General features: G+C 48.5%; 1 protein-coding gene across 1 annotated transcript; it reads left to right on the forward strand.

Annotated features, from left to right (window-relative positions):
- The first annotated feature begins 852 nt into the window (after window positions 1-852).
- Window positions 853-18,182, forward strand: Nme9 (NME/NM23 family member 9). Its single transcript, XM_032911507.1, is given in 14 exon segments — window positions 853-886; window positions 1,309-1,345; window positions 4,890-4,947; window positions 6,496-6,599; window positions 7,333-7,404; window positions 9,278-9,394; window positions 11,555-11,630; window positions 14,645-14,727; window positions 15,040-15,132; window positions 16,021-16,175; window positions 17,319-17,374; window positions 17,377-17,451; window positions 17,830-17,982; window positions 18,139-18,182. Coding segments are annotated over 13 exon segments (1,119 nt in total). The 5' UTR covers window positions 853-886; window positions 1,309-1,312.
- The last annotated feature ends 511 nt before the right edge of the window (window positions 18,183-18,693 follow it).

Genomic DNA, 18,693 nt, shown 5'->3' on the forward strand with positions numbered 1-18,693 from the left:
TCTGGCGCCCTCTTCTGACCTCCTTGGGCATTAGATAGATACTGCAAGCAAAACACTCATACAGCATATAAAAATAAAAAAGCCCCCCCCCAATTCCTTAAATAACGGCATAAAATGCATGGTAGCCCAGAGTGATGGATATGGGGGTGGGGGAGAGTTGATTCTAACAGTACGCTTTTTTTTTTTCTTTTTTTTTTTCGGAGCTGGGGACCGAAGGGCCTTGCGCTCGCTAGGCAAGCGCTCTACCACTGAACTAAATCCCCAACCCCCAAACAGTACGCTTTTATTTGTTCTATATTATGTGTATGTTTCCCCTAGATAAACGTATGTGCACCATGTATGGTGCCAGAAAACCAGGAAGTCAGAAGAGGCTTAGGATCCCATGGAACTAGGGTTGTGATCCACCTTGTGAGTACTGGGAATCGAACCCTGGTCCTCTGTGAGACCCATACGTGCTCATAACCTCTGAATAATCTCTTCAACTACACACCCCCTGTCTTTTAATGGCCTTTTAATCAAATCAAACTACTGATATGCTTGGATTAATAATTACTATCTGTACCTCTTGGGAGTATGTGGACTTGACTTTGAAAGTTAATTCTGAATTCACAATTACTTCAGACCTAAAAGCCAGCTCTCATTTTCCTGAGACACCATCTCCCGCGGGTCACTCCTTCAAGGATTTCAGGGATGGAAAGCTGTACACCAACTCTGGCAGGCAAGCAGGAAGGAGGCGGGACGGAAGGGCGGGATCTTTACCTTAGTGCCTCCAGACCGACATTCCCTTCGACCAATAAGAGGTAACCAATGGAGGCGAAGGGCTGAGTGCTTGTTACCAAGACAACAAAAGACGCTGCCGAGTTAGAGGCTCTCTGGCTTCTTCCAGGTCTGGTATTTGGTATCCATTGGATAATATCGTTCATAGAGGTTGTTTCCTAGTAGTCCTAGTAGGCACTACAGAACCCTTTTATCTGCTCAAATTCTTCATTGGACACTCTAATGCGACAATCTGCTAGTGGTGCCTACAGTCTCTTAAGTGAAGGGGTTTCGCAGCACCCCCACCTCCGCTTGCCAGAGAGAGAGAGAGAGAGAGAGAGAGAGAGAGAGAGAGAGAGAGAGAGAGAGAGAGAGAGAGAGAGGTGACTTGGCTCCTGGGAGGAAGGAGGATGGGAGGAGAGCCAGAGAGAATCAGTTTATGTCTCTGTTCATTTCGCATCAGTACTCTGGACCTCTCTGGCCTTGCCTTTGCCCAGAGGTTGTGGATCAGCTACCTTGCTCAATCCCCTAGGTAATAGTCTGATTTTGCAGAGCGATGGGCAACAGGAAGAAGGAAATTGCCCTGCAGGTAAGCCTCAAGGGACATTAGCTATAGGCACTTGTTTGAGAGGGTGGTGTGGGAGGGGGGTGGAATCAAGATGACTTTCCACTTACTAGCAGTGTGAGTCATTGTCCCGAGCCAAGTATCCTATCCTTCTGTGATGAAGTAGAAATAAATTCTCTGGAGCACCCAGTAATGGTGACTTTTATATAAATCCCGACCAAAGCACAAGCTCTTAATGGGCCTTTGCAGCATAAGACTCAAGTGAACATTAATATAAAAACCACAAATCTGAGAGAAGATAAATGCTTATTTTCTGTTGGATAATACTGCAGAAAACGACAGGATATATACATTTGGGCATACATCTGTGTGCTCTGTGGTGACCAGTTTCTGCACTGTTCTGTTCTAACACTGTGACTTGAGATGTGTTGTGTGATGAGTGTTTGCTGTGTAGAGTGCTTTACTCCATGTGCACATAGGACAAGCCAGCTCTTCCCCCTCCTCCCCCCCTCCCTCCTCCCCTCTTGGTTTTAAGACAGGGTTCCTCTATGTAGCCACCCGTGAAGTGAGACTGTGGTTATCCAAAGGGTCCTGCAGTTTTGACATAGACAGGGGGGACCTTCTGCATTAGATTCTGAGGGATGGGGTTCCCCATTATTCTTTTTTGGGAACCATTTCTCAACCTCCTGAGCTCCATGCAGAAGTAGGGAGAGAAGATAAACGGCAGAGTCACGGTGATGAGACTCTGACAGTTAGGGGTAAACCTGCACGCGGTGCTCTCCATGTGTCTCCGCAATGCCCGTGTGCTTCTCAGTTCATCCTTTTAATGTCATATATCCCTGGGAGGTCATTCTTTGGTGAGTTTGCCCAAGAGCTCCAGCCTAGGAACCCCGCCTTCTCTTGTCTTGGGGTTCTTTCATATGAGTTTTCAAAATGACTAGGAAATCTTTTTTTCATTCTCTCCCCAACACAGGTTTTGGGGGGGAGTTCAAGTGCACATGCTGATACACCCTGAGCCATAAGGCAGTTCATCTGGCCCCAGGCCTGGTGTGGTTCACCCATGAAGGGGAGCAGGAGGTAGAGGTGCCAATGACATCAGCTAAGCCTCTGGGCAGTGACAGCTCATGGTTCCAGTTCTGTCACTGCTTCAGGGCAATTGGGGGACAGAAGGTCCAAATAGTCTCTTAGGGTTCAAAAAAAAAAAAAAAAAAAAAGCTTTAATTTTTTATGTCTAACACACACACACACACACACACACACACACAAAAGACAGAGAGAGACAGAGACAGAGACAGACAGAGACAGACACACAGACACAAAGAGAGAGACAGAGACAGGAGACAGAGACAGACAGACACAGAGAGCCAGAGTGAGAGAGAGAGAGAGAGAGAAAAATAGAGACTTACAATAGAGGATCTTAAACCTCATATAGTTTCCCTGCCATAATTGTGGGGTAATACATCCTAACATTGACCTTTCACATTTTTATCAAGAAGAAGTTGAGAGAGATGGTATGTTCCAGAGGACCTAGGTTCATTTTTTCACCACCCAAATAGGCATCAAGTCCAGTTTCATTAACGCCAGGGTACACAAGTGATGCACAGACATAGAAGCCAAACACCCATACACAGAAGATAAAAATAAATCTTAAAAGAAAACTTTAAACAAGAGCAAGTTGTAATTTTCACGATCTTTTCAATTGAAAATGAGTGTCCTATATCTGTTATATTTCTCCAGACAGAAGCTACTGAGAACCTGTTGGGGACAGATAGAGATAAGCAGTGAATGGCTTGTCTTTTGATGGAGCTTGCAGCTTAGCTTGTTACATCTGGGCAAACAGGAAACTGAGACAGGTCCGAAGGGTTATAACCCTAATGCCTATCCTGATCCTGGGATGTGCCAACGTCGTCCCTAGAACCCTACAGTGACATCACTGGCTTGGAAGCATGTGTTCAAATGCAGGGGCTCAATGGAATGCATCCTCGTGTGAATCTGTAACACTGAAAACATTTTTGAAGGAACAAGAAAGTCATTGTCTAGTGGAGGAGCCATGGCCGAATTCCATGAGCGGTTCAGACGGTGTGGTCTAGTGACGGCTTGATTGAAAGAGCAAAATATTTTAAAACCAAAAACCACAAGAGTCAAAGCAGCAGAAACAGCATTGAGGGTCAGGGGGAACTAAACAATCCCCAAAGAGTCCAGTGATGGAAATAAAAATGTGGTGTGTGTGTGTGGCACAATCCTCAGCTCCTGGGAGGCAGAGGCAGGCAGATTTCAGAGTTCAAAGCCAGCCTGGTCTAGGAGGAGTTCCAGGATGTCCAGGACTATATCTATAAGAATTTAAGAAGAAGAAGAAGAAGAAGAAGAGAGGAGAGGAGGAGGAGGAGGAGGAGGAGGAGGAGGAGGAGGAGGAGGAGGAGGAGGAGGAGGAAGAGGAGGAGGAGGAGGAGGAGGAGGGGGGGGAGGAGGAGGAGGAGGAGGGGGAGGAGGAGGAGGAGGAGGAAGTAAAAGAAAAGAAACAACAAAAAACACATGTGAGCAGTCCCATATTATACAACAGAAGCATATACCCAGAAACATTGGAACACTAGTGTGTGCATGAGAAAATGTGTCTGCCAGAGGTTGAAGTCAGGATGTCCTTCTCAGTTGCTTCTCTTCCTCAGGAATTAGGGCCTGCAACTGAACCCGAAAAAGGATTGGCCAATGAGCTCCAGGAGCTTGATCTTCCTGTCTCCCCCTCAGACACACACCAACCATTCTCCACTTTTTACATGGGCGCCAAGGATGCAGACCCTAGGGTCCTCAGACTTGAACAGTGAGCATTGTACAAGGGCCATCTCCCCAGCCCCCATTCTGAGGTGATGAGATGAGATTGATAGTTTACTAACCAAGAAGTACCCCAAATAGTCTAGAACACAAAATTTATTTATGTATGCCAACCATCAGATTTCATTACAGATGGTCGTAGAGCCACCATGTTGGTTTATTGGGAATTGAACTCTGACAAGACACAACAGCCATCATACACCATACTTTTAACGTCTTTTAAAAATAAAGGTGTTTTGTGGGTATGTATGTATATATGTGTGTGTGTGTGTGTGTGTACCTATATATCTATATATTTAAAATAAAGGAGTGGAGATGGATAGTAATATTCATTTCTCCTTGTATGTCGTATCTAATATACCAGGACTCTTTATAAATAAGAAAAGGAGAGGATGACGAAAACTCTGAAAGACTGAATAACTATTGCACTGTGAACAGAAGAACATTTAAACTGCAACCGCTTTGGGATGATTCCCTGCATACACACAGACTTTTTAATGTCTGAGAATGGCATATGTCATTGGTGGGTTAATTATCTTTCCCACCATATAAGAGGAGAGGGAAGAAAGACATAAGATTGTGAACAGAAGACATTTAGAACTGCATTTGGGAATACTGTAGAGAGAAGGAGGGGAGGGAGGGAGAGGGAGAGAGAGAGAGAGAGAGAGAGAGAGAGAGAGGGAGCTGGCCCATTTCTGCCCCCATTGACACTGCTTCTGCTTTTGATCCTCTCTGGCCACAGGTCAACATCAAAACCCAGGAGCGTTGGGAGGAAATGCTCGCCTCCAAAGGACTGACTGGTAATTCCCCTGAGCCGTTCTTTTTGAAACCATTCAACGGTGCAAGGGGCTACATGGGTGGTATTGTCATAAGCCTGGGTCTCAGTCTCCAGCGCTGCCTTAGCCAGCCACAGTGGCATACTCCTGTAACCCCAGTTTTTGGGAGCTGGAAGCAGACTGACCAGAGTTCAAGGTTCACGGCAAGTCTGTGGCCACCGTGACTTGGGGAAACTTGCTTCTAAGCTCTTTTTATGTGGTCGTTGGCGGATCGAGCTCACTCAGTGGTTGCCAACAGGGTTTACGTCCTCACAGCCAGAGATGAAATTTCTGGCCATTGGTTTCTATGTGAGGCTTCTCACATCATGCTAACTTGCTCGCCCCGGACTTAGGCGCTGAGAGACCCCTGCTGCGAGTCAGCCTTTGTTAACTTAGGAGTCAGCGCCAAACTCTATTGGGCTTATTTGACGCCCATCATGAGAGCCAGCCCACTCCCTGGGCTGACAGGACGCTGTGCATACCAGGAGGCTGGCGTCTTGCAAGTGACCATGCTCTCCTTCCTACCCTACCCATGGTTCCTTCCTCTTCTCCAGGCAGCTCTGTCCATGACTCGTCAGCAATCAAGAGTGCGCCCTCTCTTCACAATCCCACCTCTTTCCAGCCCCTTCTGTTACCATTTCCTGAGATGTGTCCTGAACTGAGATGGCTTTCCAGAGCGCGTCCTAGGTTTCCTTCCCCTCCACTTCTTACATTCTTCTACTCTACGGGCGATCACAGTTCTCCTTCCAAGGCTCACCTCAAAAGTAGCCTATCCATGTGGACTCTCTTCTGACCCCCACTTCTCTCTTCAGGGGAGACCCCCTAAGGCTCTGTCAAGGTCCCCACCATATTTCCTGCCATACCTGTCTGTCACCCAGACTCTAATACAACAGCGTTAACTTTTCCCATGTGGCATCTGTAGCAGACTCAACCTGGAGCCAAGTGGACACCAAATAATGAAATAATGATGGTCCCGTTGATCCAGAGTGTGTGTGTGTGTGTGTGTGTGTGTGTGTGAGAGAGAGAGAGAGAGAGAGAGAGAGAGAGAGAGAGAGAGAGAGCGTACTCTTGAGAGAGAGGGATTATGAAGCCCTTTGATGCCAAGGGTTAACAGTTGTACCTATGTGTCAGGTCTTGGAAGGTAAATTCAGCTCCAGGATGAAATGAATCATTACTTTTTTTTTAAACCAATGGTGAAAGGGACAGTAGCATGTAATTTTGTTTTTGGAGACTCTGCTTTGTGCCAGCTGCCCTGATAGACAGTCATGTGACCGTGGCTAATATTTCCTGAGCACTATGTCAAATGTGAGGCGGCCTTTCAGTAGTTCAGGAGTGAAAAGCTCTTCCAAGACCTCTGACCTCTGACTGGACAGGCTAGAGGAATGAACACACACACACACACACACACACACACACACACACACACCCCTACCTCCTCTACAACGTAGTGCAGGGGTTGGGGGGTGGAGGGATGCGCGCAGACTGCATGGATGTGGTTGTCTGGTGAACATTTTCGTTCCTTGCCTCTGGCAGTTGTGGATGTCTACCAGGGCTGGTGTGGACCCTGCAAAGCTATGGTTAGCCTCTTCCAGAAGATGAAGATCGAGGTTGGCTCGGACCTTCTCCATTTTGCTTCGGTAAGATTCCTTCTCGGCAAAAAGTCACGCCAACAGCGTGAACAAATTAACCATGGAAGAAGCAAGGGCCAGGATGCAAGAGCTGCCTTTCAGATGTGTCCTGCAGTTTCCCTAGACGTAAAAAGCATCAACCTCACCACCAAACTGTATGCAAATATGTCACTCAGACCCATCTGCATATTGTCTTGGTTAGTGAGCACTGTTGGCCTTTTGGCCACTTCCAGAGCCCAGTGTTTCAAGACTTCCATCTTCTATGTCATAAAGGGGATCTTTGAGCAAATGTTTGCCAAAAGTACTGAAGTGGGAATTCCATGGAGATGCGAAAGACACCCCACGGACAACCCACACACTGATGGATGAGGTTCACAGACACTAACGACAACAGGAGCCAACAGGGTTTATGCTAACCTCTCAGGAGGTCAGACTCCAAGGGCCAGAGACAATGTAGGGGATGTCTGAGGACCCTCGGGCCTGTCACTGCACTGCCAGGCACAAACCCAGGAGAATGTCAGATGGTGGGGTTCCCTGGACCAGTCAAGTAGCTGGGTGGGGAGCCAGAGCATCTCATTTCCTTCTCTTCAAGGCGATGACGCTGGCACAGCTGTCACCAATGTGTTGACAAGACAGCGAGTCGGGCTTCATTTGAGAAGTGCATCATGAGGGAGGGTGTGGCACTGCTGTGACCCTGCACTAGCTGCATATAGGGTGCCCACTGACCACTTGCTCTCTTCAGGCAGAGGCTGACTGCCTTGATGTTCTGGGAAAATACCGAGGGAAGTGCGAGCCGACCTTTCTGTTATATGCAGTAAGTATCTTTGTGGACACGGAACTGTTTGTTGACTATGAAATCACTGGTGTTCAGATAGACGGATCGGGTCTCAGGAGCCACCACGAGGCATCTGCCATTCTAAGGGGTGATGCTGTCTCTGACACGCCCTCTAGAGCGATTCACTACATTCCCGAAGAACTCCTTCCCTAAGGCGTGGACATGCACAGGAGCGCTCGCTCACTCCTCCTGAGGGCCCTGTTCCACAGGAGATGAAAGGCTCGGCTTCATGGTGGCAACTGGTGGCTGGACAGCCCTCCTAGGTCACTGCATGGCAAAGGACACACGTGTTCTAGAATGCACATGTGTGACTTGGCTGACGGACCCTCTAGATTGTAGCTTTGCTCTCAGAGCACGGTTTTGAGATTTCTCTTCTCTGCTGAGGAAACGAATACATTGTACTTTTAGGGGAAATGAATACATTGTATAGAGAGAAACTGTGTGTTTGCCTTGATAACCATAGCACAGAGTGAAAGAAAAGCAAGGCAGAGCCCTGGGAACCAAAGGGTTCTGTGGTGACAGGTGACTTGGATCTTCAGATGCGCCGTTCATTTCCAGTTCCAGTTCCCCGGCGCCCACGGGTGCACTCCTGAGTTCCCAGCTTGAGGCTGCCTGCCAGACCCAGGCAACTGGTGGATTTGCTGATCCAGACTCAGCCCTGCCTACTCAGTCAGAGAAACCAGGGGCCCACTCTTCCAGGACCCCTGACATCCAGAGCCGGGCTATTTAGTTCACGTCCGCCTCAGTACCACAAGTGTCACATATTAGAAGCTCGTCTCGATTATTTGGTAGAGTTCTATTTGTCTTCCATGCACTGCCTGCTGTAAGCACGCATGCGCAGATCGGATGACAGCTGCTTCTCTCCTCCTCCCACGTCGGTCCTGGGGATTGAACTCAGATCTTCATCCCCAGCGAGAGGCATCGCCACCTGCTGAGCCACTTTTGCCAGCCCCACAGCAAAACCTTGGGCTAAAATGTCACCTGAGCTTTCAGGAGGGAGACCCAGCTGCTGCGGTGGCCATATGGCTGTGGTTGGCGGGAGAAAGAACGTTGGGTGGGAAGGAGATGACCACGTCCATCCAGCCACACTGGCCTTCAGAGCTGTCACAGAACATGGTTGCTATCGAAGTTATTTGAATGCTTAGGCCAACGGTGGTAAAAACAAAACTCACAGTCATCTGTAGGGACTCAGGCCACAATCGCCAACCCATGGCGGTTCACGGAGGGGTGGAGAGAACCAGCAGGACCATCACACAGGAACTTCTCTTCAGATTTCATTTCTCAGTGACGTACATAGAGAAAATGAGCAGGAAACCCAGGTCCACACGAAGCATGAAGATGTCTTTCCTGACTACTGCAGCCTGCACCGTGAATCCCTTCTTCCATGTTTATTCTGATAAGCTTTGGTCACAGCCGTCATTGTTTGGAGTGGCCACACCACTGCACATTCACTGAGGCGATAATATGTCTTTCTCAGGTTAGCGCTTGTACTCTCTGCCTCACCCTAAGTGCTTGGTATAGCAAGAGTTCAACAAATATTTGTTAATTTGTCACATGTAAGTCACATTTAGCCACCCAATCTTCTGGGTATTGTTCCTCCCTTAACTAACCGCTGGCTGCCCTGAAGAAAGCTTTGACAAGAGGGATTGTCAGGGAGAAGGTGGAGAACAGAGAGAAATCGTTTGAAGAACAAAGAGCCAAATTGAGGGTCTCACGGTGGGATGGGACCCAGGAACTAGTAGCAGGGGTGAGGGCAGAGGATGTGGGCCTAGAGGTTGATGCACCTTAGGCACGGCCTCCTGAAACAATGACTAGCTGTGAGGGGGATTTCACGTGACCTGTCACATTCCAGAGAGGAGAACTGGTGGCCGTGGTGAAAGGAGCCAACCCCATTCTGCTTCAGAAGACCATCTTACAGAAGCTGGAGGTCGAAAAGAAGGCTCTGGCTGAAGGCCGGGAATGGAATGTGGTAAGTGGAGGTCACCTGTCCAACAGGCAGGCTCACAAGAGTGCTCACACGGGCCCCTCCCCACGTGGACCTGGGCCTTTTCTTCACCCAGGGCCTTGGGAGGATGCACATTAGAAGTCTCTCAGGAGTGAGCCTCTTTCCCCTCCGAAGTCCCTGGAACATCTTGCATCCATTTTCCTTTCAGTCACAACTTAACTCTCAGTAAGGACTTCAGGGAGGGAGAGGACTTGACAGGAACTGAGTAGTGACATCGTCAGACTTTTGGTTCCATAACAAAATACTTGAGGCCGTTGATTTTAAGATGAAAAGGTTCACTCTGGCTCAAACCTCAGGCTTCAGTCTATGGCTGATTTTGAGCTCTTGTTGAAATAGCATGTGGAGAAGGCTGTTGGTTCCAGAGGGGCTGGAAAAAGTAACCTTCTCTTCTAATCACCTTCAAGTTTATTCCACTGGTGACCTTTACAGCCTTGTCTCTTTAGGTTCCACCACCTTGCCAGGCTGAGTTTAAGACATGGGCTTTCAGAGGGGTCAAAAATACCACAAGAAAATGAGCGCGCAGAATCAACCCACCTGGGCTCACAGGGGTTCACAGAGACTGAACCACCAACCAGGAAGCCTGCATGGGACTGTCTTGGTCTTCTCATGGGATTCCTAAGAGTGGGAGCAGGGGCTGTTTCTGACTCCCTTGTCTGCTTTAGGGTTGACTGGTCTAACCTCAATAAGAAGAGAAAGAGGAGGTGCCTAGTCTGACTATAACTTGCTATGCCATGTTTGGGTGCTATCCAAGGGAGGCCTGTTCTTTTCTGAAGAAAAACAGAGGCGTGGATGAGGCATGGGGCAGAGGGGAAGCTAGGGGAGAGGAGAGAGAGGCAACAGTGGTCGAGGTGTAAAAAAGAAAAAAGTATTTATAAAAATAAATATCTGATAAAAAAAAAGACATGGGCTTTTGGAGGAAACCTAAAATACAGCAAATTATAGGAGGGTCCTCCCCCAGCCTCATATTAAAGTCTCTCCCAGTGACTGACACACATGCACAGATACGCACGCACACACTCTCGCTTGCTCGCTCGCTCGCTCGCTCGCTCGCTCACTCAGATTCCTAAAGGTTTTTGGCCATTTATTTAATGTAGAAATTTAGCTCTTTAATTACCATGGCAGACAGGATCAGCATAACTTGTGAGGAACTATGTCCATAGTAATACAGACTACACCAATTCACAGCTAACTGGCAGTGTTTTTAAAATCCAACATCATAAGTGTAAGAGGTATTTCCCGACACACTTTGTGTGTCTGCCGAGAGTCCAGCACCCCACCTTTGGGAGTTCACTGTCCAAGCTCTCATACTAAGTTCCAAAGAGCACAGCCCATTTTCTAGAACATACAGAATGAGGCCATACTTCCACGTTTCTATAGATACTGGCCATATTTCCCTAAGAAGGAAAAACAGGCTCACTCTGCCATGGAAAATGATCTGTCCCTTGATTTCTCTGCACTGGGTGACTCATCCCTTGTATTTGAAAGCCAATTGTCTTAGTTAGGGTTTTACTGCTGTGAACAGACACCATGACCAAGGCAACTCTTATAAGGACAACATTTAATTGGGGCTGGCTTACAGGTTCAGAGGTTCAGTCCATTATCATCAAGGCACGGATATGGCAGCATCCAGGTAGGCATGGTGCAGGAGGAACTGAGAGTTCTACATCTCCATCTGAGGGCTGCTAGAAGACTGGCTTCCAGGCAGCTAGGATGAGGGTCTCAAAGCCCACATCCATGGTGACACACCTACTCTAACAGGGCCACACCTACTAATAGCGCCACTCCCTGGGCCGAGCACATACAAATCATCACACCAACTGTCCATTCTATATCGTTCCTTAGTCTCTACCTGCATTTGATTAAGAGGCAGACTTTGAAGGTCAAGACCAGCAAGGATCTCTCCCCCAACCCCAACACACACACACACACACACACACACACACACACACACACTACTAAAATGGCCCTCGTTGCCCAAGCTCTGATGACTTGTCCTCATCAGAGGCCTGTCGTGCTCCGTGTTTTGAACCTCCGTGTTTTGATGCTGTCTTCTGAAGGTGTTGAAAGTCTTCACAGTAACTCGAGTTGGCTGAGTCCTTTCTGTCCATGACTGATTTGTCCTAGGTTACTGATGAGAATCATTTGGGTGCAGCCAAGTGGCCTCCCCGCAAAAAGGATGGTGGCAAAGATGGGGACATAGGTGAGTACAGACCTGATGAGCAAGGTGGATTCTGACTTGATGTGCATTTTAAACAAGCGAGTCACCAGGCTATTGGGCCATCTCAGTTCTGGGAGGCCGGCCATGAGCATTTTTGTCTCCAATCACTGGGCTCCAAACAAATGGTATCAGATCTCCCTTTGCCCATTGGTGGCATCATGGGTACATTTGACAGCTGTCTGATGATACTCAAATAAGACCTTGGTGGAAATCACTGGACATCAGGAAATGATCCTTCTAGAAACTTCAGTAGTAATGGAGAAGAGGAGTCATGAATTCTGAGCTGGAGAGTTCAAGTTTCCCTACCTATCTCCTTCTAAAACACCAGAAGCCCTCCCTTCCATAGCCTCACTTCCTCTGTTCCCAGGCCAACCCCTTCTCTCCCTCATCCTCTTAGCTGCTGTCAGCCATAAGTCTCATAAGCACTGCGCTGTGTCCCTTCCTGAGCCTTCCTCTGAGAAGAGTGGCCAGGCTGCATCTGAGGACCAGGGAGTTAGACAGGTTGCTGCTGGGAAGATGTCTTGCATTAGCAGTCAAGATGCCAGGGATCTGGGACTGCCTACAGCCGGAGGAGGGAAGCTTGAGATACACGGCTGTTTCTCATGGGTGCACAGTAAGGACCGTTAGGGTCAGAACCTGGACAGAATGGCTTAGGAAAGCCAGGAAACCACGGAGACCATCTGGGATTTGACTCTCACAGGAAATAGCCTTTCCACACTATCACCTCTTCTCTCCTCTGTTCTATCCTCCACATCAAGTCTCTTTGATCAGAACACTACCCTTTCTCTCCCTCAGCTTCTTTTCCCTCTTAGTTAAGATGCATGAACTTGGTCCACATCTTGGTGCCACCCCTTCTCTCCACTCCTGCTGACCTGCTGTGGCCTGGTCCTAAACTCATTGCTTCTCTAAGGGCACTCCCTGCTGCCAAAGGTCACAGACTCCTTTTTTTGTTTGTTTGCTTGTTTTTAAAGACTTATTTATTTTATGTATGTGAGCACACCGTTGTTCCATCAGACGCACCAGAAGAGGGCATCAGATCCCATCAGAGATGGTTGTGAGCCACCATGTGGTTGCTGGGATTGAACTCAGGACCTCTGGAAGAGCAGTCAGTGCTCTTAACCGCTGAGCCATCTCTCCAGCCCCGACCACAGTCTCTTGAATCAGAAAAGGTTGATATTCATTGTGCCCATGTGCCTTCCTTCTCAATGCCTTACCCCGTTGTACGTGTGCATGTGTGTGTGTGTGTGTGTGTGTGTGTGTGTGTGTGTGTGTGTGTGCAAGCCTGTGCCAGTGTCTCAACCTCTGAGCTACAACTCAAGTCCCCCTTGTCTGGCTTCTGAGATAACATCATTCTCTTTCTCTGGCCTCTTTTCCTGGGATCTCCCCCCTTTGAACTGAAGCTGGAGGATGAGGCCCGCAAGAGCTCCTCGTCTTTTCCCCCTCTGCCCTTTGGGTGTTCTCATAAGCTCACCACTTCAACACAGAATCAGTCATAGGAGTGCCTTAACATCAAGTGTCCCCAGCCTATCAGAAATGGTAACCATAGAAAAAGGAACAGGCTGTTGCTTAGGATGACGTACACTGTGTACGTCAGCTTTCTGTTGCCATACTTGGGATAATTATATAGGCAAGATGTTTCCTTTGCTCAGAGTTCTGAGGGCTTCTGCCAAAATCAGTTGGTAGAGATGCTTTCGAGCCTGTGTGTGGTAAAGCAGGTCTAGGCAGGAGCATAGCGTATAGCAGGTACCTCACAGCCAGGAAGCAAAGGAGCAAGAGTGCCACAACCTGCCTGTCAGTAGGCCCCACCTTTCAAGGGTTCAGCCACCTCCCAACAGGCCACAGGCTGGGGATCAAGGGTCCTTAGGCAACATTTATCCAGTGGATAGCATATACCTACTTAGTGCAGCTTTACAGCTATTCCCAGTAGAAACCTTCCTTAGACACAGATGGTTTTGTTTCCTTGTGGCACAGCAGATAAAAAGATTGAGAAGCAGAAAATAGACGGTGGGAAATATCGACTCTATAGAGGACGCAGGTAAGTTACCAAGGAGAAGTTCATGTCAATAGGAGCCGAACAGAGATGGGCTCCTGGACTACACAAATGGTTCCCTACAGAATTGTCATAGCTTGGACCTATGTGGCCTCTGGTCATTGAGGCTGACCCCAAGCACTGTCAGAATTGAAGCTCAAACTGCAACAAGGTAAAAAGGTTCAAGTTGTTCTGTCTGGCCTTCTCTCAGGAAACCTGAAGTGGGGCAGAGGGGTTTGAAGCTGTAATTTAGTCGTCTGTGCTAGAGTTGAGAAGCACAAAGTTCAGATGCAGAGCTCGGGGCAACCATTTCTACTGCATGGGAGGGGGCTGTAGAGTGGCTTGGTGGTCAGGAGCACTGGCTGCTCTTCCAGAGGACTCTGCTTCTCCCCCGGCACTCAGATGGCAGCCCACAACTGTGTAACTTCTGTCACAGGGGATCTAATACTTTCTTGGGCCTCCATGGGTACTGTATGCCCATGATGCACAGGCATACAGGTAGGAAAAATTTCCATACACGTAAAACAAATTTATCTTGAGGAAGCAAAGGAGTCAGGAGAACAAGAAGAAAGCAAGACAGACAGCAGCTAAGCCGAGAACCACGAGAGGGGGATAGGAGGGCCTGAGGGCGGCCGGGCCTGTCACCTCTGCTCGTGTGTCCCTTGTTCACCCATCTCCAGGCAGCTCATTCAGTCATTCCAAGTGTGCTTCTGAACAGTCTTTCGGAAGTGTCCACTGCTTGTGTCCCCAGACCAGAGTTCAGAGAGTTAGGCTCTGCCCGCCCACGTTAGACTGGGGTTCCTGGGGCCAGGTTGGTGCCATTCCCTAGAGTCTGTGTCTATGAAGACCTGGCGCCCAAGCCTATACAGTGCAGTGGATGGCTGCAGTGGGGCCAGCATAGAAACAACACTGTCCCTGCCAATGGCTTCCCAAAACCACCTGACAGCACTCCCCTGGTTAATTTCAGCATCATCAGGAAAGGCCTGTACATTAGGCCTCATTAAGCCCGATGCAGTGGCCCACGGGAGGGCTGATGAAATCATCATGAAGGTGGGAGGCACATGACATACCTTGCCTGACTATTCTCCGGTCTCCTGCGGTGGATCCACAGGGATGGGGGCAGCAGGAGCTGTGCTGCACTGATGAGTTCTAACTCAGACTCTGTTCAAGGTTAGGACAATGCTAGACCTGGGGTGGATGCTGAAGGTGCTAAGGGCCTGTGTTGCTTTTACTTTTAGCTTTCCACTAAGATCACTGCAAATGTGGCCTGAGGCACATCTGGAGAATACACACTTATATGTATAAGTATGTTTGTGTGTGTGTATGTATGTATGTATAATGCATATTATATATATTCTGCAGATCCAGGAAGCAGGATTTGACATACTAACAAACGAGGAGAGAACCCTGACAGAGGCAGAAATGCAAGTGTTCTATTCGCGCAGAGCCAGAGAGGTCAGCTGATCTGCTTCTGTTGGTCCATCTCATTCTCTCTTCTCTCCTCCTCCAACGCTCTGGTGTTAGGTTGATAGAAGCTCAGGGGAATAACAAGAACATGCAGGTGGGTGGGTAATGAATTTGCACTCCGAATATGATCAGGGCCTGTAGCGCACAAGTACCAAGGCTGCAAGGAAACTGTGTTAACAGCCAGCCATGGAATAAAGATGTCTATTCGAAGGATGCTTCACAACTCCCAGAACTGATGACAGGGAATGAAAAGGGTTAACGAGAGTGCTTGGAGAGAAGAGGAACCAAGAAAATTCTAGGGCCCACAGAAGCCAAAGCCTTAGGCAAACCATTCAAGTTGTCGCCACCTACCACTTAAGGTCCACTTGCTTTTTCTGCTTGCTTATGATTATGATTTGCCTACTTACGATTTGGGGAGAATGGCCGATGGCTCTTAGGCCATCATCCCGCTTCCTAGGTCAGAGGTGTGACAGTTGCTAAGCGTCACGGTTGTGAAATGAACAAATGGAAGAGGGGTCTTCCCCGAAGGAAACTGGAAGCACTGGTGTTGAAGGAGAAGGGCTACAGGGTATGGGGAGGAGAAGTGCCCTTGGAGATCCAACACCCACGTATTACATATCCAAACATATCCTTCTTTTAGCATGCCACTACCCAACTTAACTCATGTTCCACCATGGCTCACCTTCCTGGGGTCCTGGGGTGTGGCTGGTCATCACCACAGCAGGCAGAGGTGGCCGGATCATGGCTGAGTGTCCACGAGCTCACAAGGCTGCTTACTGACTGTCCCTTCCAGTCCGCGGGCAGTCTGGGTGTGCAGGTCTATTTCAGGTCTCCGTAGCTCCCACCCCAGGTCACCATTTCCTCGCCTGTGTCTAGGAGGCATTTGAGAAGCTAGTACACCATATGTGTAGTGGACCCAGCCACCTCCTGATCCTCACCAAGACCGAGGGCACCGAGGACGTAGTCACTGCTTGGCAAAACTTCCTGGGACCTTGTGACCCTGATGTGGCCAGGAGGGAACATCCCGAAAGGTGACAACTTTCACCTGTGATCCTTTCAGCCATCGCAAGCTTGCTTTAGTGTTTGGTTCAGAATCGTAGGTGATGCTGTCAGCTCTCTGGTGGCCAGGAGGTGCCTTTCTATATATCTGGGAAGTTTTTGACATCTTCCTACTCTGAGTTTCTCAGACTCCCCAATGTGTGATCCCCCACCCCCATGCTTTCTAAAGGCTGCTGCCGAGGTTGGCTCAGTCACAGATCTCAGGGACCCAGTCTAGCCTTCCCAGTCAAAGGCAGCAGTATTGCCTGTCCTGTGGACTCAACTCCCAGAGCCACAGTTGTCTGGAGTCAGCTTCCTGTTTAGCACACCTACCTAGACCCGCTCAGCCTGCTCTGCAGCTAGCCTGGAGTCAACTGTACCAAATCCATGGGTCCTGGCTTTTGAAGGTGACAGAGCCATCCATGGTCAGACAACAGGAAATAACTTAGCAAAAAACCACACAGAAAACCAACCAACCAACCATAAAGCCCTATAGTTGTACTTTGTAGTCTTAAGGGACAAGAGCGTCTAACTGAGGCAACAGGACTGAGCAAAGGGGCGAAGGGCTCAGACCTTAGGTCACCACCTAATGGGTCAAGTCCCTCCTTGGCTTCCGTTCAGTTCAGTTCAGTTCACTTCCCCAGGCTGGAAAGTGGGACTATCCACCCTCAGGCAGCACAGAAGCATTTAGAACGGCGCTCAGCACATAGGTCCTACCTAGCACACCAGGGTTACGGTTCTTCTTTTTTTTTTTTTTAATTAACTGAGTATTTCTTATATACATTTCTAGTGTTATTCCCTTTCCTGGTTTCCGGGCAAACATCCCCCTCCCCCCAGGGTTACGGTTCTTATCCAGATCAGTCACAGAGCGGCAAGATGAGATGCAAGGTGCTCGAGCCCGGCAGCCACCCAGCACGGTGGGAACTGTAGTCTGGGCAGAAGTGAAATGGAGCCAGACCCTATGGTTAACACCCCTGGGCAGCAGATGCTGGCATGGTGTTGTCCTCCAGTTCTCTACGAAGAGCAAAGCAGTCTTGCTTATTGGTAGCTGGTGGTCTTGCTACCAGAGAGCAAAGCATTTCTCTTCAAGTGAAACAATTGTTTCTTTTACATCCTACTGACCCTTCCACTCTCACTCTCCGGGCTCAGTATGGCACAGAAATGCCTTTTACCGCTGTGCATGGAAGCCGAGACAGGATGCCAACAGAGAGCTGGCCCTGCTCTTCCCCAGCTTCCAGTTTTCAGATAAAGACGTGGAAGCCCCACAGGGTAAGCTGATCAGGCAGATTTCTTTATTAAATCTGAGGTGAAAGCCACTTATGATTGTGTGTGAAACTGACACTTGTTTCCTGATTAGTCAATAAAGTCCTGTTCTGAAACACAGGTCACCATGTAACTGGTGTCAGCATTAAGCCATTTTGTGCATTCATGGAGCAGAAGCTGCTTTTAAATATCACATTGGGCTTTCTTTTTTCTTTCTGCTCATTGTGGAGACCTAGTTCTGCTAGTCACTTTGCTTTTTTGCAAACCATGGGGAAAAAAATCACATGACTTTAAACAAATTAAAAGTTTATTTTCTGCTTTTGCATGTGTTCTTTGCACATTGATCACTCTCACCCCCTCCCTCCCCAACAAATCTCTCTCCAGTATTCATATCTGTTCATTTTGTTTTGCGATCCACCAAGACTAGCCATGGCCATCTGTGCGATCATGGGTTTGAAGATGTTAGCGAATGCCTGGAGGACTCAGAGTACACCACACTAAAGACAGTGAAGTTGACCTTGTGTGGGCCCAGTGCAGGTAACAGTAGCTGATGGGAGTTAATGATTACAGCAGTTTTATGAGTCTAGGGTACGGTGTCTCCCGGCCCTCTCAGCATTCCCAGAGCCTTAGAGGGGTGGCACATGACTTACTTAGGGCTCAGCCCACTCCTGTCACTCATGTTCCACATCCTAGGCATCTACAAGTCTTTATCGCTGTCAGGAAAGGATTCTGATTAAGGCTGAGTAGTGACACCCTTTATCTATTGGTCTCTGCATTGGGACTCAGAAGGCAGTTGCTAATAATTCAGTTTAGTTAACCATGAGAAATACATTCCCCACAAAGGCCTACTCCTCCCCAGACCTGGGTTGTTGGCTAGGCCACCAGGCACTGGTCCTGTCCTCTTAGAGACAGGCTTGAATCCCTGCAGATGGCACTTGGTCATTCTATCAGCCGTCAAGCTGCTGCTGCTGCTGACTTGGGCTCACCTCGCTCTTTAATGGCTTCTTGGCACTTGTTAATCCTCAGCCCATCCCACATCCTCATCTCCCCAGTCTCAAGGCCTCCTTCCCTGCCTAAACCTTTTCCACCCATGCTGCCCCCTTCTTTTTAATTATGGTCTACTATATGCCTTGCCTTAAGGTAATCCTTACCTCACATCACCTTGCTTCCTTGCTTGCACAGGCCACATGCTACAAACCACACTGAACAGGGGACACTGGTCCTCTTACGAGAGCACATGGTATGTGT

The sequence above is a fragment of the Rattus rattus genome, chromosome 8 (genome assembly GCF_011064425.1).
Source record: "Rattus rattus isolate New Zealand chromosome 8, Rrattus_CSIRO_v1, whole genome shotgun sequence".
In the NCBI taxonomy this organism is placed as follows: Eukaryota; Metazoa; Chordata; class Mammalia; order Rodentia; family Muridae; genus Rattus; species Rattus rattus.